Source organism: Hypanus sabinus, chromosome 19 (genome assembly GCF_030144855.1).
Source record: "Hypanus sabinus isolate sHypSab1 chromosome 19, sHypSab1.hap1, whole genome shotgun sequence".
Taxonomy (NCBI): domain Eukaryota; kingdom Metazoa; phylum Chordata; class Chondrichthyes; order Myliobatiformes; family Dasyatidae; genus Hypanus; species Hypanus sabinus.
This window is the reverse complement of record NC_082724.1, coordinates 45,834,882-45,860,427: the sequence shown is the minus strand read 5'-3', so window position 1 is coordinate 45,860,427 and position 25,546 is coordinate 45,834,882. Positions and strand designations below refer to the sequence as shown.

The 25,546-nt window shown below is 39.3% G+C and overlaps 1 protein-coding gene across 1 annotated transcript in view; it reads right to left on the bottom strand.

The window, feature by feature from the left end:
- LOC132378174 (protein bassoon-like) overlaps positions 1–25,546 on the bottom strand; it is a 487,211-nt gene that overhangs the window by 254,796 nt on the left and 206,869 nt on the right. Inside the window, exons 5-6 of the mRNA XM_059944909.1 lie at positions 4,768–5,295; positions 49–778 (exon numbers count right to left, since the gene is read on the bottom strand). Of these exons, the coding sequence (XP_059800892.1) occupies positions 49–778; positions 4,768–5,295 (1,258 nt within the window). The remainder of the gene's footprint in view (positions 1–48; positions 779–4,767; positions 5,296–25,546) is intronic.

Genomic DNA, 25,546 nt, shown 5'->3' with positions numbered 1-25,546 from the left:
CAGGTTCCTTCTGTTCTTGCCATGACTGATTTTCTTCCTGCCCATAACTTTCCAGCGTAGTACCTTCATAATTGCTGCTTATATTAAGATTCTGTTGTTGCTTTGAAAGGCTTCTTTTGCTAGACTCTGTTGTAAGTTTTTGACTCTTCTTTATACTAATATGTTCAGTATGACTGCCCATGTTCTCATCTTCCACAGATACATTGTCCTCTTCTGCACTCATTTCCAAAAGTTGTCTTCGCATAAATTCTTCATCTGTTAACTCTGCACCTGCATTTGCAGAATCAGTTTGAGGAGGTGGTACTGCAGTTTCACTCCCACCCTCAGTGTAGTCATGCCGCAGTTTCCTGCCAAACTCATCGAGTGATTCTAGACTTTCTCTTCGCTCCCCTTCATTGTCCCATTCTAAAATATCTTCATCTTCCTCTTGTATATCTTCAAGCTCTTCGTCTGAGGTGTAACACTCTGGTGTTATTGGAAGTGACTGTAGCCTGTCTTGCTGTATTTGCTTTTCAGATGAATCATGAACAGTCCTTTCTCCTTTATTCCGATCTTGAGATTCAAGCAATGGCCTTACAGTACTCTCCAATTTGGTAAATTCTGAAGGGCTCATTGGACTTTGTTGTGTAAGGCCAGATTCATTAAGTTTTTGTCCTTCCTGGTGCAATAAAGTTGTGATTTCACTCTGTGAGCTTGATATGCCATCAGATGAGTAGCCTGTATCACTTAAACTCTGTGGGCTGCGAGACTGTTCCGGAGGAAAATTCTTGTTCATTTCCTGAAAAGAACAAAGAATTTAACGTTAAAAAGTAAGTAAAACTTCAATTAATTCACAGTTCAACTATATAACCAAATCAACACTACAGAGTACCAACAACTAATTCCAATGTTTGCTGACACAATGTACAAATGAAATTAGGGCAAAGTATTAGAACCTCTCCATTACTCACTCTCTGACTGCCCCTTGATCTGTCCCCTAAGTACTTTCTTTCCTTTCCACTATTGTGCTCAGTCCTGATTTTTTCTTCTTATCACCTGTCTCTTTTCTGATATTCTGTCTCATATTCTGCACTTTTCTGAATCTCTTACAAGTTTTGATGTCACTCATTTTCAGCTACAAGGTCAATAGAGCACGATGACCAAAAGAAATTGGTAGTGAAGGAGAATCTGCAAAAGAAACGGATACCACAGAAAGTTCACAAGAAAATAGAAGCAACTGGTAATATTATAAAAATAAATATCTAAGAAAAATAAAAATTGGATGATTAAATTAAAATGACAAGTGGACCTGAGCTTCCAACTACACTATATTATATTATATAACATTTAATGCATACCCTCTGCCAATAAACACAGCATAGAAATTTACCGGTACAATCACTGATATCAATATTGTGAAAATTGAAAATCTGGTGAAAGTGAAAACAATTGCTGTGCACACGTTTAGCACGCAAGGGTGATGTTGTGCAATGAGATTTTAAAACTCTCTTTTCCATTATTATGTTAATTCAGTGACATCAATAAACAAGTTCTTGATATTTATTGCTTATTTACTTGTTTTCCTCTTTTTTGTATTTGCAGCTAGTTGTCTTTTGCACAGTCGTTGTTTATCCATATATGCTGCGTGCACTTCCATTGATTCTGACGGGTTTCTTCATACTTACTGTGGATGCCCACAAGAAAATGACTCTCGGGGTTGTATATGGTGACATATATCTACTTTAATAATAAATTTACTTTGAAAAAAGTAAAAAAAAATGTTGCATACTTGTGATCCCAAACTTTCTGAAACATACATTTGCAATGGTGCAATGGGAGAAAGTGCGAGAAAAATTAATTTTCAGAGTAAATGGGGTGAGGAAAGAACTAAATCTACTGTGAAGAAAGCTAAATATATAATTGGGCTGGATAACCACAGTGGTGAGATCTTTAAAAATATTTGCTGAAACTAGAATTCTACTAGTAGGTAAGATTCACAAACCTGCCTGTCTCAGCTTGCTCCTGCCCCACCAAACTCAAACCTGCATACCTTGACACAGTTTTACCCACACTGGTTCAGTCCCACCCAGATCTGTGACACTTCACACGCTCTTGACCTTTTCAAAGATTTCAAGTTCCCTGGCCCTGAGCATCTTATTTTTACCATGGATGTCTAGTCCCTATACACCTCCATCCCCCATCAGGAAGGCCTCAAAGCTTTCTGTCTCTTTCTGGACACCAGAGCCAACCAGTTCCCCTCCACCACCACTCTCCTCCATCTGGCAGAACTGGTCTTCACTCTCAATAATTTCTCCTTCAGCTCCTCCCACTTCCTTCAAACAAAAGGGGCAGCCATCGTATCTGCATGGGTCCCAGCTATGCCTGCCTTTTTGTCGGTTATGTGGAACAGTCTGTCTCATGCCTACACTGCTGTTACGTCCCCACTTTTTCTATGCTACATTGATGACTGCATTGAAGCTGCTTCCTGCACCCATGCCGACATATTCAATTTCATCAACTTTGCCTCCAACTTCCACCCTGCCCTCAAATTTACCTGCTCCATTTCTAACACGGCCCTCCACTTTCTCGATCTCTCTGCCTCTATATCTGGAGACAGCTTATCTACCGATGTCTCTTACAAACACACTGACTCTCACAGCTATCTGGACTATACCACTTCCCACCTGCTAATTGTAAAAATACCATCCCCTTCTCTCAATTCCTCTGTCTCTGCCATATCTGCTCTCAGGATGAGGCTTTTCATTCTAGAATGAAGGAGATGTCCTCCTTTATCAAATAAGGGGCTTCCCTTCCTCCACCATCAACACTACTCTCTACCACATCTCTTCCATTTCATGCATGTCTACTCTTACCCCATCCTCCCACAATCCTACCAGGGATAGGGTTCCTCGCATCCTCACCTACCACCCCAACAGCGCCCATGTCCAGTACATAATTTTCTGAAACTTCTGCCACCTCTAAAGTGATCTTACCACCAAGCACATCTTTCACTCTCCCCACTTTCTGCCTTCCACAGTGATCGCTCCCTTGTCCATTTGTCCCTCCCACTGATCTCCCTCCTGGCATTTACCCTTGCAAATAGAACAAGTGCGACACTTGCCCCTATAACCTCTTTCCTCACTACCATACAGGGCTCCAAAAAGCCTTTAACGGTGAGGCGACACTTCACCTGTGAGTCTGCTGGGGTCATCTATCATATCCAGTCCTCCCCGTGTGGCCTCTTGTATGTCGGTGAGACATGATATGGACAGGGAGACCGCTTCGCCAAGCACTTGTGCTCAGTCCAGCAGAATAAGTGGGATCTCTCAGCCGCCACCCATTTTTATTCCACTTCCCATTCCCAATCCAATATGTCCATCCATGGCCTCCTCTACTGTTGCGATGAGGCCACACTCAGGTTGGAGGAGCAACATCTTATATTCCGTCTGGGTCGCCTCCAACCTGATAGCACAACCATAGATTTCTTGATCTTCTGGTAATGACCCTCCCCCGGCCTTTCCCTCTCTCACCTTATCTCCTTGCCTGCCTATCACCTCCCTCTGGTGCTCCTTCCCCTTTTCTTTCTTCCATGGCCTTCTGTCCTCTCCTATTAGATTCCTCCTTCTTCAGCTCTGTATCTCTTTCACCAGTTAACTTCCCAGTTCTTTACATCACCATTCCCCCCCCCACCCAGTTTCATCCCTCACCTTGTGCTTCTTCCTTCCCTCCCCCACCTTCTAACTCAGACTCATCTCTTTTCCACCAGTCCTGCTGAAGGGTCTCGGCCTGAAACGTTGACTGTACTCTTTTCCATAGATGCTGCCTGACCTGCTGAGTTTCTTCGGCATTTTGCGTGTGCTGTTCGGATTTTCAGCATTTGCAGACTTTCTCTTGTTTGTGACTGGACAAACTAGGCTTGTTTCTCCTGGAGCAAAGAAGCCTCTGGCGTGGCCTGATAGAGACGTTGAAAATTCTAGGAGGCAAAGAAAGCCTCATGGTAGGGATATCAAAAATGAAAGGATATTGGTTTAAAGTGAGAGGAAGGAAAGCAAATTTGAGTGGAACATCATTTGCACAGAGAGTGTCTGCTATCTGGAATGTGTACCACATGGGGTTGTGGAGTCAAATACAATCACCGTGTTTAAGACACATTTAGACATGCACTTGTATTAATAAAGCACAGAAGATCTGGACCTAATGTGGACAAGTAGATTTTGTGTAGATAGTCAAAAGAGCCAGCATGGATGTGGTGAGCTGAATGGCCTGTTTCTGCCCAAACACTTAGCTCGGATCAGTTGGAATGAGAGAAAATAAATGTTATCTTGAGTTTCGATGTCATTGTCAAATCTAGATTATTTTATTAATAAATACCTTCAGTATTCTGGATTGATCCATAACAATGTCATTTCCACAGCCCAAAACAGAACTCAGAACCTCTCCACTTTCCACAACCAATAGTAGAGTCCAGCCCCAGCAGACTCGCTCTTTCACACTTACCTGATTTTAACAGCTGCTTTTTTTTCCAGACTTCTGGGAAGTGTTTCCATCCCAAAGATTTATTGACCATACTTACAATCAGTAAGAGTCCAATTTGAAGAACATGTGTTTAAGTTCTGCAGGCTATTCACCCTCTAGTTCAGCATATATGTTTTCTTTTTCCCACTTAAATTCAACATCTATTTTCTCAAACTTTAAAACAAGCATGATTCTTTTTCATTACATGACATTTTCAATAACAATTTAATTCAATCTTAATGTGTTTAGTCTTTGTCATGTGAAGGACATTACCTCTTGCATTTTTGCTTTCTGTGGATCAGCTGCTTGGGAAATTTCCTTTGAAGGGTCCACTGTTTTGTCTGTGGCGATCACTTTTGTAGGCACAGAACCTGTGCTGCTCTGCATTATCGCTTTTGGCTTCTCCTTTGTTGACTGCGACCTGCCTGGATCTGAAATCTGTGGAAGCTGCTGGGGCCCAGTGTGTCCAGGATGCATTTGTTGAGTTTGTGCTTTATCTGTGACCAGTGGACCTTGATGCTTCACTGGTGATGATTGTCCCATTAATTTCAGAGATGGCTTTCCCTGCTGTGGAAGGAACTGTTGGCCTGGTGCTGCAGGAGCCATTTGTGGTTGCACAGGACCAACTTGCTGCTGTTGACCAGCCCCTTTCTTTTGTTGCATATTGACACCCATTTGCCCTTGATGATGAGGTGACACTGCTGGTTGCTGTTTTGCTGGTGGGATAGGAAGGGATGCATCTGCTAAATTTCCAGACATTAGCCGCAGAGTCTGACAGTTCAGGCAGAGCCATTCTTTCTTCTATATGGGGAAGAGAAACAAAGAATGGTGTTAACAGATTCAGAACAAGACAATTTGCACCTCCCATGACTATGCATTTTATGACAGCCATTTTATAACTTGGTGGCAAGTTTCTAGTTCTGCAGCAAATATTCTCTCAAATTCAAATTCAACATTAAGCCTATAATCAACACTTGTATGACAGCACATGTATTGATGTGATTGTATAGCCCACAATTGTCAGTAATACATCATTTGTACTACAAATCTGACTTTGCATGTGTCCTCTGCATTTATACTGTCCTCTGTAAGCCAGACAATTGACACAATATCCATGAGGAAGGGTCTTGACCCAAAATGTCAAATGTACATTTCCTTTCACAGATGCTGCCTGATCTGCTGTGTTCCTCCAACAGTTTTTTTTTCCACCCCATTGTATGTCAATGTTTTGGACTACGATATTAATGGATTTATGGCTAAACTTGCTGATGAAACAAAGATGGGTGGAGGAGTGGGGTAGCGTTGAGGAAACGGAGAGCCTGCAGAGAGACTTGGATAGTTTAGGGGAATAGACAAAGAAGTGGCAAATGAAATACAATGTTGGAAAGTGTGGAAGAAGTAAACAGACTATTATTTAGATGGGGAGAAAATTCAAAATTGAAAGATGCAAAGGGACTTGGGAGTTCTTGTGAAGGATACCCTAGAAGTTAACCTCCACGTTGAGTCGGTTGTGAATAAGGTGAATGCAATGTTGGCATTTATTTCTAGAGGTATCGCATATAAGAGCAGGGATGTGATGTTGAGGCTCTATAAAGAACTTGTGACACCACACTTGGAGTATTGTGTGCAGTTTTGGGCTCCTTATTTTAGAAAGGATATACTGACATTGGAGAGGGTTCAGAGAAGATTCACAAGAATAATTCCAGGAATTAAATGTTTACCATATGAAGAATGTTTGCCAGCTCTTGGGCTGTATTCCCTGGAGTTCAGGAGAATGAGGGGGGATCTCATAGAAACATTCCAAATGTTAAAAGGCCTGAACAGGTTAGATACGGGAAAGTTATTTCCTGTGGTAGGGGATTCTAGTATAAGAGGGCACAATTTCAGGATTGAAGGACCTCTATTTAGAACTGAGATGCGGAGAAACTACTTTAGACAGCAGGTGTTAAATCTGTGGAATTTGTTCATGAGCGTCTGTGGAGGCCAAGTCCTTGGGTGTATTTAAGTCAGAGATAGATAGGTTCTTGATTAGCCAGGGCATCAAAGGGTATGGAGGGAAGGCAGGGGAGTGGAGATGACTGGAAGAATTGGATCAGTCCATGGTTGAATAGTGGAGCAGTCTCGATAGACCGAATGGCATACTTCTGCTCTTATGTCTTATTACATCTGCAGTTTTGTGTCTTCATAACATCTAACACCAACTGACCTGCTGAGATCTTCTTTTGAATTTCTCATATCCGCAACATTTTGATATCAAGTCATGGAGCCACAGAGCATAGAAATTGGCTCACTGGCATGCACTGACCATCAAGTATCTATTTACACTAATCTTGCACTCAGGATCTCCACACAGGATCATAGCCATTCTTGCCTGCCTTGTCAATCTATATGTCATTGCACAGATTATACAACATTAGCAAGGCATCATATAGACGATAAAGCTTAATCTTATTTCACAGCATGGAACTACAATGTTGTGGCCATTACAGATATTTGGCTGTTGGATATTCCAGGATTTAAATTTTTCTAAAGGGACAGGGAATGAAGTAAAAGGCAAGGGAGTGGCACTGTTAGGGTTGATATCTGTGCTGCAGAAAGGGAGGACGACATGGAGGATTTGTCCACCGACTCAGTGTGGATGGACATCAGAAAAAGGAAAAAATCAATTAATCTATTGAGCAGATTCTAGAGACTATCCCTCCCCCAACAGCAACAGAGGCACTTAGGAGCAGATGAGATTGCAGATTTTGTAAGGTGCAAAAATCACACGGTTGTTGTCATGGGTGGATTTTGTCTTTTGCACATAGTTGTATGGGGCACAGGTTTAGGGGAGAGGGGAAGATTAAGAAGGGACCTTAAGGGCAATGTCTTCATGCAGATGATGGTGAATCTATGGAATGAGATACTACAGAAGCGGCTGAAGCAAATAAAATTGCATCATTCAAAAAGCACTTGGATTGGTAAATGGGGGAGCAGGGCTTACAGAAAATGGGTGAGCACCATGGTTAGCGTGTAGTGGTTTGGTCAAAGGGCCTGGAACCGGAGTGTACCTCTCTCTGCTCCATGACTCCTTAAAAAAAATTATTGAAATATTCAATTGGACATGCAGCACACAGAGAAAAATATTTGTCATCAGAGAAAGTGCAGAAGAGAAATAGGTATTGAAATAATATCCATGAGAGGGTTGTTGGCAGGATAGGTTAAAGTAGTTAAATGGATGATGTTACTAATTAAGGATATAACAGTGGGATCATTAAAGAAACAAAAGATGCCTGTGGAAGAAGTTTAAGTAGAAAAGCAAAATTATCAGAAGATGAAGAAATTGACTGAACTTAACGTGCCTTGCTGCAAGATGAGGTGATGGTGAAAATGACTGACATCAGTGTGGCCTATGAAGCAAAAATGAACTAAGAGTGGATCATGCTTGCATGCAAAGCAGAGCATTGTTCAGTAATAAAAATAGATTTTACTTGGTTTTCTGCCTGAATTTTTCAATATGACTGCTCAAGCAGCTTGATAGCATGATCACTGTGGAATGCCTGGTGGCAACCAACATCAGAGAGGCAGTCCACATCACAGAGATCAATGAAGAAAATGACAGCAACATCCTGACTATTACTTTGGTTATGATTCATTTGTTTTTATACAGTCGTTGCCTGATTCTAAGTATCCATTGTTACCAGAACACCAAATCTTGGCAGGCAGAGAGAAAATAAATTAATTGAGATGTTGACCATATCTTTTTCAATCGCACTACTTTCCTGGAGGGCTTCCCAGTTATCAGCCTCCATAACGTGTGAAGCTGAAATATCTTGTGAAGGCATTTAATTGATGCAGATGTTTCAATTATTTACCATAGTGTTGCTTAGGCTCATGGTCAATTTAAACACTATTTCAACCTATGGAGCATTTGCTTCCCCAATCCATGCAATGATCTATCTTTCCTCATATGTGATAATGATGGTATTCCTTGTACAAAAAATCATTTGGACTAATAGAGCACATTTCACAGTATTAGGGCAACCCCGCCCCAAGTGTTTTACAGCTGAAATGGCCTTTACCATGACCTTTGTGATTTAAGTCGCAGGGCAGCAAGTTTCTACCAAAAGCAGGAGCTAGAATCAGTCATCCAGAATTCTGAGGGTAACATGAGAATTTCCTGTCCACCTGAAGGCTGGGACGGCTTCAGTTTATCATCTCCTCTGAAAAATGACAACATAGTACCCTCCCAACACTGTATTGGAGGCTTAGTCCAGCTCCTTATGCACTGGTTATTGGAGTGGGAATTGAACCCACAACTTTTGAGACAAGAGAGTTACCAACTAAGATAGCTGACAATTGTGTATTAAACTTTATTGAGTTAACAGTGGGTTGTTAAGATCAAGTGAAATCTGAACAAATCATTTATTAGAGATTGTTCTTTGAGATGCAGTGGATGTAATGTGTAAAATCTTCTCAGCAACATGTAATATATTTAATAGTATTTAAATTAACCAAACCTTGATGTTGAAACAGTTAATTTGATCTCAGCATTTAGCTGCGTCCTGTCAACGTATGGTGATGCTTAGCTCCACGTAAGCCCATCATTTCAATCCTTGCTCCCTTGTATTTGAATGAATTTAGCAGGTAACCAATCTATTCTTAGTCTTAACAAATAAAGCCTCTCAACTTCCTTGAAAGTATTTACACACTACCTTAAATTTGGTGACTAAACTTAGTTTCAACAATGCTCGATATAATTGAAATATAATCTCCCCATCTTTGTTCTCAGTTTCCTTTACAATAAATGATAACATTTCGTTAACCTTTCTAAGTATTTGCTGTATCTGCATGCTACCATTTTGTGACTTATGAACTAGGAAATTTTTCATTATGTGTATCAAGCAATAGTAAATCAAAGCAACTGGACTTTGTGTTGTCTCAAAAACATTTTGACACTCATCTGAGAGACTTCTTCAGTTCTAATCCGTGGCGGGTAGTTTTCTAGTTGATAAACTCTGTTTAAAGGTATAGCAATCACATGAGGCTTGTTAAAAAGTCTTAGAGGTAATGAGCGGGTCATTAGTATTATCTTTGCATGAATGGAGGTGTGACCTGTTGAAAGCTTGCGGCTACCCTGCCTGGGCATTCACCAAGACAGCAACAAAAACCAGCAGGTGACATCAGGCCAACAGAGAGACATAAGGAAAAAGCAGATGGAAAAACATAGTCATCGCATATGTAGTTGCAGTTTCGGAGAAACACATAAGGATTTTCAACAAACACCAAATCAGTGTAAACCTACAAGATCACTCAGACAGAAACTCGTCCACCCCAAGGATCCTTCACCCAAACATAAGCAGATCAATACTGTACATGCTATCCAATACAATGAAAACTGCATAGATCTGTACATCGGTGAGACAATCTGATGGCCTATCATAGGAGAGCTAACACCTCAGGTCAAGACTCACATACATCCGCACCTGAAGGACAAGGGACACTCCTTTGATGATAACAATGTGCACATTTTGGACAGGGTGGACAGGTAATTTGAAAGAGGGGTTAAAGAAGCCACCTTTGTCAAACTGGTGTCACGTACTTGCAATGCTGATAGAGTATCAGCAACAACCTGGAGTCTGGTTTTGCTGTTAACAAAACACTATTTTATTAGTAACTACGTCACATAGTAACTCATACCAGGTAAATCAAGAGTTAACAGTGTTTTGCATATATAGGTGTAAATATATAAATCCCCAAACTTCAAACTTCGGTGGTAAGTGATACAGTCTTATGATGGTATGTAAGCAAAGTTCAGTTCAAATGCACAAGTAATTAACGCAAGATGTTTGTAATCCAAAGGCGAATGTTGTGAGAAGGCAATTACGTTGATATTCCACAGATCCCACAACAGCAATACAAAATAACAATAGCAGTAGGTTTTATCTACGAAGTTGTTCTGCTCCACACACAAAATATCACCGACAGTGATCTTCAACGAATATCCTTTCAACACAAGTGGTACCACACCCGAATTCGGCTACGGGTCATCCCAAAGTGGTGGCCACAGGATACTCAAACAGAATCCACGTATGGATTATCACCAGCAGTACTTCATCACAAAGGGGACCATCTTCAAGGGAACCACCGCCCAGGCAGGGGTCAACACATCGGTAGATTCCACAAGGTTACCCCAATCACACACAACATGATAGCCACTTATCCAGTTTTTTGCAACCTATTATTGTAGTCACTAGCAAGCTTCATAAATGCACCTTTACTCTGCTGATTAATATAAATTTTAAAACTAAAGACCCTAGCACTAACCTTCATGGTACACCATTAACTGCATATTCTTTTCAGAAAATTTACAATTTATCCTTCCACTTTGCTTCTTGTTAGCTGACTGATCATTAATCACTCCAGTACATCATTTCCTATACAATCAACTTTTAAGTTTTGTAAAATCTTCATAGTGCCACCTTTTCAAATGCCTTCTGCAAATCTAACTATAGAACTCCACTTTATTACAGTGAATGTGACTTCTTCAGCGCATACAACTAGATTGTTCAAACATGATTTTGTAGCGGTGTGCTACACGCAGCGCTAAAATTACGACACGGAGTTGGTAACTGCAGTCGAAGGAAAAAACTTTATTCGAAATCCCCAGCCTCACTTTTAAGCCTCCCTCAACCTGCCCCCCATGGCGCAGAGGCTCCAAAGCTCTGTGCTCGCAAACCCCCGTAGGCTATCTAATTGTGAGCCGGTTCGGATGTGCCAGGAAATGGGTCGCCACAATTTATCTTTCACAAAGCCACCTTGATAACTTGATTTATTTTGCATGTTTGTTTATAAATATTTTACTAATAGCTTCCAACATTATTCTTTTAAGAGATGTTAAACTTGTTGGCCTATAATTTCATTTTTAATTCATTTTTGAATAAATGAATTAAATTTACTATTTTCCAATTAAATGGAATCTTTCCTTAATTCAGAGTATTTTGGAAAATTAAAATCCATGCATAAACTATTCTATTGTCCACTTCTTTTGGACCTTATGGATGAAATGCATCAGGACCCAAGGATTTCTCAACACACATCTCCAACTATTTGCTACCATTGTCCCAGTGAATGCAATTTTCTTAATGACCCTCCTCCCTCTCAATTTGTAACATTATTTCTGGAATGTTACATGTATACTTTATCATGAAGACCAATGTAAAAATAATTGTTAAATTAATTAGCTTTCTTAATTTCTATTATTAAATCCCCATTTTCATTTCCCCTAGAAACAATGATTACTTAGTTCATTCTTTTCTTTTTAAATATCTACTGAAACAACTATTTTAAACATTCCTAGCTTGCTTTATTGTATATTATAGTTTTTTTATTCCTTATCAATCACTCCATTATTTTTAGTAACTACCGCACATACACAGAAAGTGCTGGAGGAACTCAGCAGCATCTATGGAGAGGAATGAGCAATCGACATTTTGAGCTGAGACCCTCCATCAGGACTGGGAAGGAAGGGGAAGAAAGTCTTTCTTGTTTTTTTGCTATATTTTGCCCACCTTTCCAGACCCCATTTTGTCTGTGTAATTTTATGACATTTTTTTAAGTTTGGTACTAACTTTAACTTATTTTGCCCCCAAGTTTTGTTTTGCCTCTTTATTTCTAACATCCATCAAAGTCATTTTACTATTATCAAGCTTGAAATGTAGAACATTGCTGGCATTGCATATCAATGATCTGTTCTAAAACAGCAATTTTGTAGTTGGATATCTTCAAAGATTTTTATCTGAAAATGCCTGCTATCTCAGGTTCAAAAACATGCTGTGTGACAGACTTTTGTGCTCAAAAATGCACACTGTCAAGCACTGATGCCCACTGCTGTCATTGACTGCAGTTCTGTTTTATTTGAAATGAGTCGCACCAGTCTTGATTAAATTTGAAGAAAATAGTTTTCACAACAATTGACAGTCCATGAAAAGTTACACACATTGTAATACTGTAGATAGTTGGCTGCAACTGACTGAATTTCTTTGCTGTCATTTATTGTCTACATTTTAAAGGTGGGTTTGACTGAAAATGCCCAAACTTAATAAAATTCACAACTTAAGAAGTTCTTGATTCCTGTCTGCTTCGCATCAGTGGTACAAAATAATGTATTATCAATGCAGGTTTTGTTGAGTCACGACAATGTATAGCTGCTTTGGACAATAGGTTCTTATATAAGTACATGAGTCACTTGAAAAGCCAGCTACAGTGTTGACTAGATTCTTTAGACTTGCAAATTACAAAGTTATATAACATGAGAATCCTCAGCTTACTATTTACCCTTAAAGCCAAAGGGGAACAGCTGGACACATGGATACAGCAACTATACCGCAGCAAAGTAACCTGGAGTCCTGGGCTGACAATTCAATGACCTGAATTTAAATCCTACTTTGAAGTTATGATATTTAAATTTAGTTAAGAAACAAAAATCATTAAAAACACTATATGAGAATTAAGACCATAAAACATCCTAAAAATCCACGTCTTATTTGCATCCTTCCAAGTACAAATTCTGCCATCTTTCTCTGGTTCAGCTTGAGATCTACAGAAACATGGTTAACACTGAAATGCTTTAATAAGTCACATTGTGTCAAACCACAATTATTGCAAAGGTGCAAACCTGTCCACCAGACCAACATTCTCTTATAGTGTAATCATCTCACAGACAACATACCAAACCCCTCGAAAATGAACTAAATCTGATGAAAATCCAAAATAGAAACAGAAAAGGCTGAAAACAGAAAGCAGAGGCAGCATCATTAGAAAAAGAAATATTTAGCCACTCAGATTCAAGAGCCTTTGTCAGAGTTGGCAAAGAGATATGCAAGCAAATCTTCAGTAGCAGAGAAGGTGGCACAGGGATGGAATACATAAAAATATATCTGTGAGGGTGTAAATAATATGTTAATATGGTGTTTGTTATCAGATTATTAAACCAAATAAGTTAATGTAGCATTTGGAATCAGATTATGCCTTTTTAAATCAGTGTTATGTGATGCTAATAGAAAGCCTTTGCAAACTGCCCAGTGGGCCAAACTATGCTAGCAGAAGCAGAAAAGAAAATGAGACAAAATCACAGGTGGATGACAGGCACCAAAGGAATGCTTGATTAGACAGAAAGAAGGAATGGATTAACTAAAGTTAGTGAATGCACTGTGCCTGGAAACAAGATGAAATGTTGTTCCTCAAGCTTGCATTGGGCTTTATTGTGGCAGTGCAGGGACCGTAGACAGACAGGACAGATAATACCTAATGTGATAAAGGTTAAGTGGTAATAGCATCCCTAAAGTACTTAATTGTGTAGGATGGAGAAAGAAACACTATGCATAATTACACAATTCTACTCTTAACTGTGATTTCTTCAGGAGTGTAAGGAACAGGCCAGAATTATTTTGGTCTAAATTGTCCTGGAAATCTGCCTGGGATTTATGAAATAAGTACCAACTTTTCTGATCTGTGAACTATTTGCACTCTGCATTTCTAGATTATTCAGTTGCTAGATTACTGAGTTGAAAAGCAGCTTCTGTTCAAATAGAGAAGGTGCTTGGAAATCACATTAGTCCTGTAAACTCAGGTTGGGTGCAGATTATTTCACCTGACTGGAGTTGTATATATGCTGATTAAAGTTGAAATAAACAATTAAAGTCTGCAAAGAGCTCCAATTATCTGAAAGAAGGAATTGGGCTTGCATTTTTTGTCACTGGTATATTGTGAATATAAAGGAGTTGAAGGCATTAATGAGATACATCAGTGAAGAACTGTAATTAACCTGTTCTTGCAGGAAATCTGCCAATTTTACAAATAAAAAGCTAAAAGCCATCCCAACGCTAAGTTGCTATGTTAGATACTGGATTCCAAAATGTTACATTAAAAACACCTTAAATTATTACATAAATGAATCTTATCGTGCTTGTCATGGGATAGTCTGATAATTCATCATTGCAGACTGCTCCTAATGTACCTGTCATTCCCCGGCTCAAAATGCCCCCCAGGCAAAGCCTACATTTGGAAGGATATGATTGGATTTTAAGATTCATTTTAAATAGACAATGTAAAAATAATTCCACTCTGATTTACTGAAATCTCAATAACAAAACTCCAATGAAAGTCACATTCCAAATTAATAGTGTTAAAAACATGTGGGAAATGAATCAAAAATATACTCTGCATGGCCACTTTATTAGGTACACCCAGTGAATAAGACCATAAGATATAGAAGCAGTAGTAGGTCATTCAGCCCATTGAGTCTGCTCCACCATTCAATCATGGGCTGATCTACTTCATCCAATCATCCCCACTCCCCATCTTTCACCTCATACCCTTTGACGCCCTGGCTAATCAAGAACCTGTCTATCTCTGCCTTAAATACACCCAATGACTTGGCCTCCACAGCTGCTCGTGGCAACAAACTCCACAGATTTACCACCCTCTGACTAAAGTAATTTCTCTACATCTCAGTTCTAAAAGGACGTCCTTCAATCCTTAAGTTGTGCCTTTTTCTCCTAGAATCTCCTACTGTGGGAAATAACTTTGCCATATCTAATCTGTTCTACTGTGTATTCTGCTCTGTGGCCCATCTACTTCAAGTTTCAACATGTTGGAGGTTTAAAGATATTCTTGTTGTAGCATGTGATTATTTGAGTTATTGTCAGCTTCAACTCATCTAGTCATTCTCCTCTGACCTCTGTTATTAACAAGATGTTTTCACCCACAGAACTGTCACTCACTGGATGTTTATTGCTTCTCACAGCATTCTCTGTAAATTCGGGATACTGTTGTGTGAAAATCTCAGGAGTTGAGCAGTTTCTGAGATACTCAAACCACCCCATCTGGCACCAACATTCCACAGTCAGTTACTTGGATCACATTTCTTCCCCATTCTGATGTTTGGTCTGCACAACAACTGAACCACTTGACCAATTTCACTCCTGATGAAGGGTTTTGGCCCAAAACATCGTCACTACCTCCTCCCATAGATGCTGTCTGGCCTGCTGAGTTCTGCCAGCATTTTGTGTTTTTATTTATTTCCAGCATCTGCAGATTCACTCGTGTTGCACTTGACCATGTCTACATGCTTTTATGTTTTCATTTTCTTGCCATAAGATTGGCTAATTAGATATTTGCATTAACAAGGTGTACAAGTGTACCGAATAAAGTGGCCATTCGGTACGTCTTGAGCACCAGGGAAAGATCTATTCTATAACTATTTGCATATCCTTATTTTAACTAGCTATTCATAAAGCAGTGCCAGGAAAATAACAAGTGCAAAAATGACGTGTTTGGGTTCTGGAACAATGAGGGAGGGACCCAGGCAAGTCAGCAAATCTAAACCAAAATAGGATTAGAACAGCAAAGGAGCTTTGAGGAGAATTAGGCAATTAATAGGTCTTCCTGTGAAAACAGTAACTGGCTCAGTTATTGCATTTCAAGCAAAATGAACCAATAATTTACATCTGATATATTATACCAGCACAGAGGTGCAAATAATAAAACTGTAGTTTCAAAAGTGCAGTGACTCAGATCCAAATCTGAACACCAGTGCTGTCTGTGTGGAAGCTGCACATTCGCCTTGTAACTGTGTGGGTTTTCTCTGGATGTTCCAATTTCACCACACGTTCCAAAAAGACATGCCAGTTAATAGTTTAGACAATAGACAATAGATGCAGGAGTAGGCCATTCAGCCCTTTGAGCCTGCATTGCCAAAGCAAAGAAAATAGCGGAAACAATGCTTGAGATCTTAAAAAAAAACAAAAGCTGCAGGAAGTACATAGCTGGTTAGATAGCATCTGTGGAAAGAGAAACATTTCAATTTTGTGACACTTGCTCAGAACTGAGAAGGAGAGAAATCACGGAATATTCCAGTATTTTAAAAAGCAAATTAGTTTGCAAGCACCCAAAGCTTCTGTTAAGACTATGGATTTCTAACAATTTAACTGATGAGAGCTGCAAAACAACATATTGAGTGGAGTACAAAGTAATTTATGATTGTGTCATGACAGTCGATGTGCAGAAATCCTAAAACTAAAATTGACACAAGGATAGTAGTGACAATTTATATCAGATCAAAAATAACTAGTATCACGAAACACATGTGGAAATATTTTATGACCCTCTAAGGTTAACTGTTTTGGATAGATGATTAATTTATATTTAAGGAGCTTCAAGTCTTAGCAATACAATATTGATCAGGGATCGTATCTCCATTTAGACAGCACAAATCAAAATAGCATATACAGTTTTTAAAGGATTGATGTTTGAATTTGGAATCAAGCAGTGATAAAACAATTGAAGTCTTTTTATATCTAACTTACCATACATAATTTGATAAGTAATTAGTAAGGTATTCTCTGGAGAAGAGTGAAAATTGTATGAACTTTGCATTACATTACAGCAGAGACTTACAATTTTTTTAATGCAAAACACTACATTTACAACCACAACACACTTTGAAGAAGTCTTACAAGACCTCAGTTATTTCAAACATAAATTGTTTATTAGAGTTCACTATTAATTGTGAAATATCATATTCATGACTTTACAAATTAACTTGGGTTTTAATTAATAAATCAATGCAATAAAATACCATCACTGCCTCTCTGCTACCTGCACAGTGCCTTATTTTGTCAACAACCCCTACCTCACATGTTCATTTAAAAGCAATCTAACTTTTTATTTGATCGGGGAAAGGAGGACATATTCAAATGTTCAATTCAAAATTGATGAGGGCAGCACTAGGAGTCGAAGGATCACCTAAGACAGGCCATTTGTTATACAGTTTGAAGATACTGGAGACTCCTAATTGAGCACTGAAGTGAAATATTCCTAATCAACATTGAATTTAATCCAATAATCCTCAGGGGATCTGAAGAAGTAGTAAATAAATAATGAGCAAGTCAGAAGCAAACCTCATGGAACACGTAAAATCCAATGAAATGTGCCTGAACTGGACAGACCCAACCCATGAGACCAGCCCGCAACTCCACGGGCCTAAAAGCTGGTAAATCCTTTAGGGTTAGCAAGGCAGGACAAGCTGCTTAATATTCTTAGAAAGAAGGCTCATGGATGAGATTGAGGGGGAATCAAAGCAGGGAATGACAAGACTGATTAAGTAAATCACAGCTGAGAAGAGATGATATAAAGACACAATGTATTTCCATGCAGTCCAAGAGTTTAGAAAGTAAACATGTTGGCAAATTTCCATGAGATCTAAGCACAAAAGGGCAATCATAGTGGGAGACTTTAACATTAACCAGGATACCATCGGCATATAAAATTACTGTGGGCACAGAACTCTTGAACTGCATTTGGAAGAACTTCAATATTCTTTGAGAAAAGTCCCAAAAAGAGTTTCTTGTTAGGATGCAGACAGCAGGGTGCAATTCAGGATTTAATATTAAGGAATAAAGCTGTGCAGATGGAAGCAGTGCAATATGAATACACTTTTCTGGTTGTGATCATAACATCACTTAGCCTTAGCATAATATGAATTGGGACATGGATTAAAATAGTCAAGATTCTAAATGAGAGTAAGAGGAATTTTACTGGGCAGCGAAACAACTTAGCAAAATGAACTGGAACTTCAAGGTAATCCTGTTTCAGAGCAGCACGTGGCACTCAAGGAATTGATAACAAACAGGTCCACAGAAAAGAAAGAGGAGACATGCCAAATCTAGAGACCCCGTGTGAGATTGTGAGGCTTCGAATCTACCTGGCTACAGAATTGCTATCAGAAAATTGGGGGGTGGGGGGCAACTAATGCATCATTAAAAGGGAGAAGGAGATAAATTAAGTAATATCAAAGAAGATAATATAATTTTAGTGGTGGGCAAGTTAATTGAAAATTTTCTAAGAGACATCATAAGCTTTTTGAAAGGCCACAGATTAATCAAGGACAGACAACATTGATTTGTTAGCAGGAGGTCCTGTCTGGAGAGGAGACTGGTTTGTATTTTTTAAAATAGCAAAGACCCACAGGATTGGTCAAACAAATGTGAATGGTTAACTGGCAACATGTGGGTCCCATAGGGCTAAATAGTTTATTTCTTGCTTTTTTTTAATATATTAATGATTTAGCCTTAAATTATTTGATATGCTTTCAAAGGATGAGTACAAAGGGATTTGGGAGTCCCTGTGCAGGATTCCCTAAAGGCTGATTTGTAGGTTGAGTGGGTGCTGAAGAAGGCAAATGTGATGTTAGCATTCATTTCAAGAGGACTACAATATAAAAGCAAGGATGTAATTTTGAGGCTCTAAAAGCATTGGTGAGTCTAATTTGGAGAATTAAGAGCAGTTCCGGACCCCTTAAAAGGCAGGAGATTATAGCTGTATTCCTTCTTGAATAATTTTATTGCCTGCCACTTGTGTGGCATCTATGTTGCTACCTATTAACCCAAGTTTGGAAATTATCCAGACCTTGTTGCATTTGGTTGCACATTACTTCATTATTTGAATATGAGGGCAGATCTCAGCAAACAGTGACAGTTCCCCACAGAAATTACCACCGCATCTCTCCCCTGAGACACAGTACTGTGGTCCACAGCCATCAAGACACTCCTCTTCATTGAGTTAACCATCCAGGGGGAGGAAGGAGTAGAGACTGCCATTTGAAGAAGAGACTGAAGTACTCAGACCTGGCAGCTGAGTGCAATGAAACTGGCTGGAGGACCATCATCCACCCCATCACAGTAGGATGCTGAGGCTTCGTTGGCACATCGATGATATGGCGGTGACTGGAACGAGGCTCAGGAGGGCCACCAGAGAGCTGGCTGGAGAGGCAGAAAAGGGCAGCTTTTGGCTGTGAATGAGGAGGGAGGACAGAAACTGGAGGACCAACTAACCCCATTGGAAGTTACAGGGGGTGGCAGGGGGATGTATCAGCACTGCTCTGCCACCAGATGTACCAGGGCCAAGGGAGCGAAACATCAATGAGCAGTGGTCCCTGGCTGATAACCCTGTAGCTGACCTAAGGGTATTGGAGGTGTGGCAAGCAGCAATGCCAAGTAGGAAACATCTTCCTGTTAATCTCATTGAGTCACAAACGGTGCTGGACATTGTGAAATCATCAGCTAAGCTTCCCTTGTTTTTTGACGAAGTGGCTGAAATTGGTTGGGGTAACGACACCACTCTGATGTACGAATGTAGGAAAGTCCTGACACTGAGATGACTTGTCTCCAGCTACTGCAACTAGCAGAGATTTTCACTGACACCATTGAATACAGTTTAGCTAGGGGCCCTTGATGCTAAACTCAAGTCAAATGTTATTTGACTGATTCAAAGAGTAGTTATTCCCACTATGGAGTTCAAATCTTTTGTCCATATCTAGACTAAGTCAGAAATGAGGTCAAGAGCTGTGCACCTTTGGTAAAGTCCAAAGTGAGCTTCCATGCGCAGGTTGTTACAAGTGCCACTTGATAACATCAGCAATGATCCCTCCCTTCTCTTTCCCTATCGAGTTTTCTAATGGGACGGATATTTGCTGGATTGGATTTGTCCAGCATAAATGCAGGAAGAGCGGCATATGGAAGTTAGGTCAGAAGAAAACTGAGCCCCCACCACACACAGCAGATTTGAGGGGTCCTTTGCAGTATTCCCACTTATATTCCCATTTGTAACATGCCCTCGACGAGAATTTACATCATTAATTTGGACTTGAAGCCACGATCTGTCTCAGCAAAAAGCATCTACACCAAGCTAAATATATTGACCCTTTGTGGAAGAGACAGAGCAAAGTCTTTGAAGGGGCAATTTGCAATGAACTAAGTTGTTACTGGCTACCTAAAGCCTCTTCTGGCTGACTTCCTCAAATTCCTTACTCTGTCTTTTTGCAAAACAAAGCGGGTTACAAATGGTTGGAAACAGTATTATTGTGCATCAATGTTATTTGCATTTTTAAATTTGGTTAGTAAAGGTTAATGTATATGACTGCCATGCATAATGATTTTTAACCATATAACAATTACAGCATGGAAACAGGCCATCTCGGCCCTTCTAGTCCATGCCGAACGCTTACCCTCACCTAGTCCCACCGACCTGCACTTAGCCCATAACCCTCCATTCCTTTCCTGTCCATATACCTATCCAATTTTACTTTAGATGATAATATCGAACCTGCCTCTACCACTTCTACTCGAAGCTAATTACAATAATTTCAAACTTTTAACTGAAAGCTTATTGAGACATAATGTTAATTTTCTCAACAAGAAATTCCTTAATAAAGTTATATTTAAATGTAAGCAATATCAAATTATGATCACATATTAAGAATATTTTGTTGATGCAATGCTCAAATAATATTACACTTACATATGCACACTGCTGTAAAGCATTGTTCTTCATGATTCGTACCAAAATTCATGTTCAACAACTTTTTTTTTGTGTGGTCAGTGGCAACCGCAAAACACTGCTGCAGTGCAAATCAATTTGAAATTAGTTAAGCCTTTTAAACGTCAACTTTTCTTTTACCAGGACTTTGTCATCTTGCACAAGCAGCCATTTTGAAAAAGTCTATTTTGAGACAGAAGTACTAACCTTGAGGTCTGAGTGCTGAGGTTTTGATGAGGGAGGTATTGACGAACTTTTGTTTTGAAACTGACAGTCATTTGAGGGGTAAAAATGGGAGTCAGCAGAGTCATATGCTTCTAATGCTAAATATGAGAGGGCAAGGAAAAGTCAAGAGTCCCTCATGGTGTTTACAAGAAATACATTGAGCTGCAGCTCCTCTTAAATCACCTGGATTGCCCAAGGTGGCTCACTGAAGAATATATAGGAGGCAGATAGTGTTACAGAGAGGACCTCCAGAGGGACTGTCAAATTATAGTTTCAACCAGATTGCAAGTGGATGACTGACAGGAGGGACAGACAGGAAGTGCAGGAGTCTACTTTCTAACAAGTATACCACTTTGAATACTATTGGGGATAGCAATTCTGGCTTCACCTCATCAGAGATATTCCTTTAATTTAACCAGCAGCTCCCTACCCCGTTCTGTAGGTAAAGTTTGATTGTGATCAGGCCTTCTGCAGAATGCTAGAATGAATGTAATTCAGTTACTTTTTACATACCCTTGCTATAAATTTTCTCTTAACTACAAGTGCTTTTGAATTATTTAAAAGAATCCATTTAAACTTATGTTTCTATGTTTTGTTTTCCCTCATTCCCAGTTTTGATGAAGTGGTTTAGACCTATAATATTAACAGTTTCTGTTTCCATACATGATGCCAAACACGCTGAGCGCTTTTTGTATTTTCTGTCTTACTCGAGATTTCCTGAAGAGTCAGTTATTATTAACTTCCTTTACTCTTGATTTCACAGGAAGTGATAGAAAAATAACTGCTAGAACTTCTAATTATCCATTTTGTCTTGTTTACACTCAGGTCCAACCTCTCTGTATTTTTACTATCCCCTCTGATCCCAAGTGATCAGCTCTCAAAGGCTCAACTTCATCTCCTCCTTTCCTGTCTTAATGAATTCCATGCTCAACAGCTTGCTGCAGCTTCCTATCTCCTCTCTGCATGGCATTCTCCTGTATTTGTAAAAGTGATATTCAAATCATTTTCAGATCTCACAAAAAGCTTGATAACCAAAGTACTTTTGTGCAGTCACTGCTGTAATACAGAAAAAGCAACAACATTTTTGTAAAAGCAAAGTCCCACAGGCATCAATGTGATAATGACCAATGAATCTGTTTCAGTAATTTTGTTTTAAAGGATCAGCATTGGCCTCTACACTGGGGAATTCAATACTGTTCTTCTTCAAAAATATTTTGAAGGGTTTTTCACATCATCTAAGGGAACAGATGGGGCCTTGCTTAACATTTTATTCAGAGAACAGATTAAATATTTTGGAGAATAGCTAATTCAACCAGCCTACAGGTTTGAGAGAAAACGATACACACTGGCATAAAGGTTATTGAAATCTAGCTCACTGAAAATATTATCCATGCTTTTTACTATTTATCAAAAAGGAAACAACATAGTCTGGAGGGAAGATGGAAAGGAATGGACATTTTAATTAGTCCTTTCAGAGGCAATGCATTATCTGTATTTCAAGTCAGTGCACTTTAACAGTAGACATAAAAATGGTTATGTAAGATTAATTTAAACAAGAAAAAAACAAATTTCTGTAGACTAGCAATTGAGAGAAACAAGCTGAAAATACAGACTGAAGGAACAAGAAAGCATTCAGCCCCATGCTGTTTCACCCTTCATTCAAATCACAGATGAAGGAACTCAAGCTCAATATGCCTTGATTCCCTTGCTGCTCAAAACTACAGAAAACACTTAGAAACTGTGATTGAATTCTAGATACTGTTTCTATCCCATCCAGCCCCATCAAAATCAGGAACCCTTTTACTCTTCTAAATTCAGAGTCTTTGCTCCATTTCTACGTATGAACAAACTGGCCAGTTCAGAAACTCTTTGTTTTGTCTACATGACCCTAAATCTTTGTGGCTGCCCAATAACTACTGTACACTCTGAAATCATTTCATAAGCTTCTCAGTTGTACCAAAATGATATGAACCCTTCTCTGTCTTGACTGTATCAACGTAAAAATGGTGGTCCCCACCAACCTCAAGGGAAATTCAGGGCCAGACACTTATCACAGTCTTACCTATGGTATGCACATCACAACCGTGGTTAAAAAATGAAGCTATTTATTCCAACTTGGGGGGTTATTAAGTTTACATTGACTGCTGTACAAGCCATAATTAATGCAGCACAGGTCCAGCAACATCTTTATGCATGGTTTGCAGAGGCATTCTATTTCTGTCAATGAAAATCATCAAGTAATATTCAATTAGTAGTTATGACAACAAGCCTAGCACAGAAAATATATTCATATATCTGTTCATAAAGATTCAACATTTGATCACCAACTCTATATTCTATCAAAATGGTTAAAAAAACTGACATATTCATATCTTTCCACTTTGTTTGAAGAAAGAGATATGGCTTCAGCAAAGTCCTTTAAGATTGTGGATAGCATTATATCTAATGGAAATCTTGACTAATGCTTACACTTTTTAAAGGAGTCTTTGGTTATTAATTAGAAATGGATGAGAGAGTTTTGCTATCTAATGTATGCCAATCACCAGGGAAACATGCCTACTTAACACATACCTCAAGGTTCAGACTCTCCTTTGTAATCTTACTACAGTGGTAGTAAGATGTCCCTTTACACCAGAGAAGGAATTTCTTAATCCAGAGGATAATGAATCTGTGAAATTCATTGCCACAGATGGCTGTGGAGAAGAATTCATTGGATATATTTAAAGTTATGCTTAAAATGGATCTGGATTGTCAGTAAAATACCTGATTGACAGGATCAGACTATTCTGGTCTTGGATTCAGATACTGTGAAGTTTGCATCTTTTCCTTCTGATTACGTGGGTTTCCCGAGTGTTCAGGTGTCCTTCCACATGATAAAGACATGCTGGATGAGACTGTTTGGGCATAACTGAACATTGCGCTAGTATACGTACAGGGTACTAGAGGATTTGGAAGGATTTGTTGGGTTTTTAATGGGAAAGAAAATGAGATCAGTGTCAGGATTAGTTTAAGTAAGTGTTGAGAGGAGGTACAGACACGGTGGCTGAAGGGTTTGTTTCCATGCCACTTGACTTTTTGACAATGAATAAAAGTAGTCCACTTGCCAGCAATGCACCAAATCAGACATTACCATGCGGCAAAGATAATTACCATCTGCAAGCCAGGAAGGCTGCAGTCAGAGACAAGAAACATGATGTTTCTCCACAGTCACACCCATTCACGAAGAGAACATTTAAATGAACAGAATGTTTGCTACCATTGAAATGCTGTAAGCAGCATTAGATCATTTAATATGCATGATTATAGTGCAAAAGGATGTGTGAAATGCAAGTGTTGATAAAGAGAAATGACTATGTCCTGCAGGATACTGAAGTGTTAGCTTCTATCAATGTTCAACAATATGTGATCAAGCATAATTTTCCAGCCTCTGCAGATTTTCTCTTGTTTGTCAAGCATGATTTTAATAGTATTGACAAAAAATACTACATTCATTTAAGGCCCACGTGAATCTATTCTCTCCAGAAAACAACAAAAATATTTCAATGGATATGGAGGAATTTGCTAGTTCATTTCTGATATATGTGTGCGCACGTGTGTACATATGATGAAATTGTGAGTGAGTCTGAGCAGTATTCAGATCCTTCTTTTTTCTATGTTCATTATTTCCCTTCTCGACGTGTAAGGCACAAACTCTGTTAATCATTCTGCAATGCATCAATCTGAGAAATCTTCATGTAAATTTGGATATTGTGTAAAAGAACCAGTACATTGTGCATCAACCCTGTTCCTACCCAATATATGCACTGAAACTCTGCCAGTATTATTAAGCAATAACAGATGGGAATGCCTGTTTCCATTCCCTAAGACTAACTGCTTCTTTTTGATAACTTATTTGAGATTAGTTCGCTTGTTACGTTGTGAAATCAAACCTATTATTGGTCTTGAGCAGTCATTCCCAAATTTTTCGGTTACAACCCCGTTGGTTCTCAGACCACCTCTGCAGCACCCCCTCTCGCTCCTATCCATTGTAGACAATAGACAATAGGTGCAGGAGTAGGCCATTCAGCCCTTCTAGCCAGCACCACCATTCACTGTGATCATGGCTGATCATACACAATCAGTACCCCATTCCTGCCCTCTCCCCATATCCCTTGACCCCACTATCTATAAGAGCTCTATCTAACTCTCTCTTGAATGCATCCAGAGACTTGGCCTCCACTGCCTTCTGGGGCAGAGCATTCCACATATCCACCACTCTCTGGGTGAAAAAGTTTTTCCACATCTCAGTTCTAAATGGCTGACCCCTTATTCTTAAACTGTGGCCTCTAGTTCTGGACTCACCCATCAGCGGGAACATGCTTCCTGCCTCCAGTGTGTCCAATCCCTTAATAATCTTATATGTCTCAATCAGATCCCCTCTCATCCTTCTAAATTCCAGTGTATACAAGCCCAGTCGCTCCAATCTTTCAAA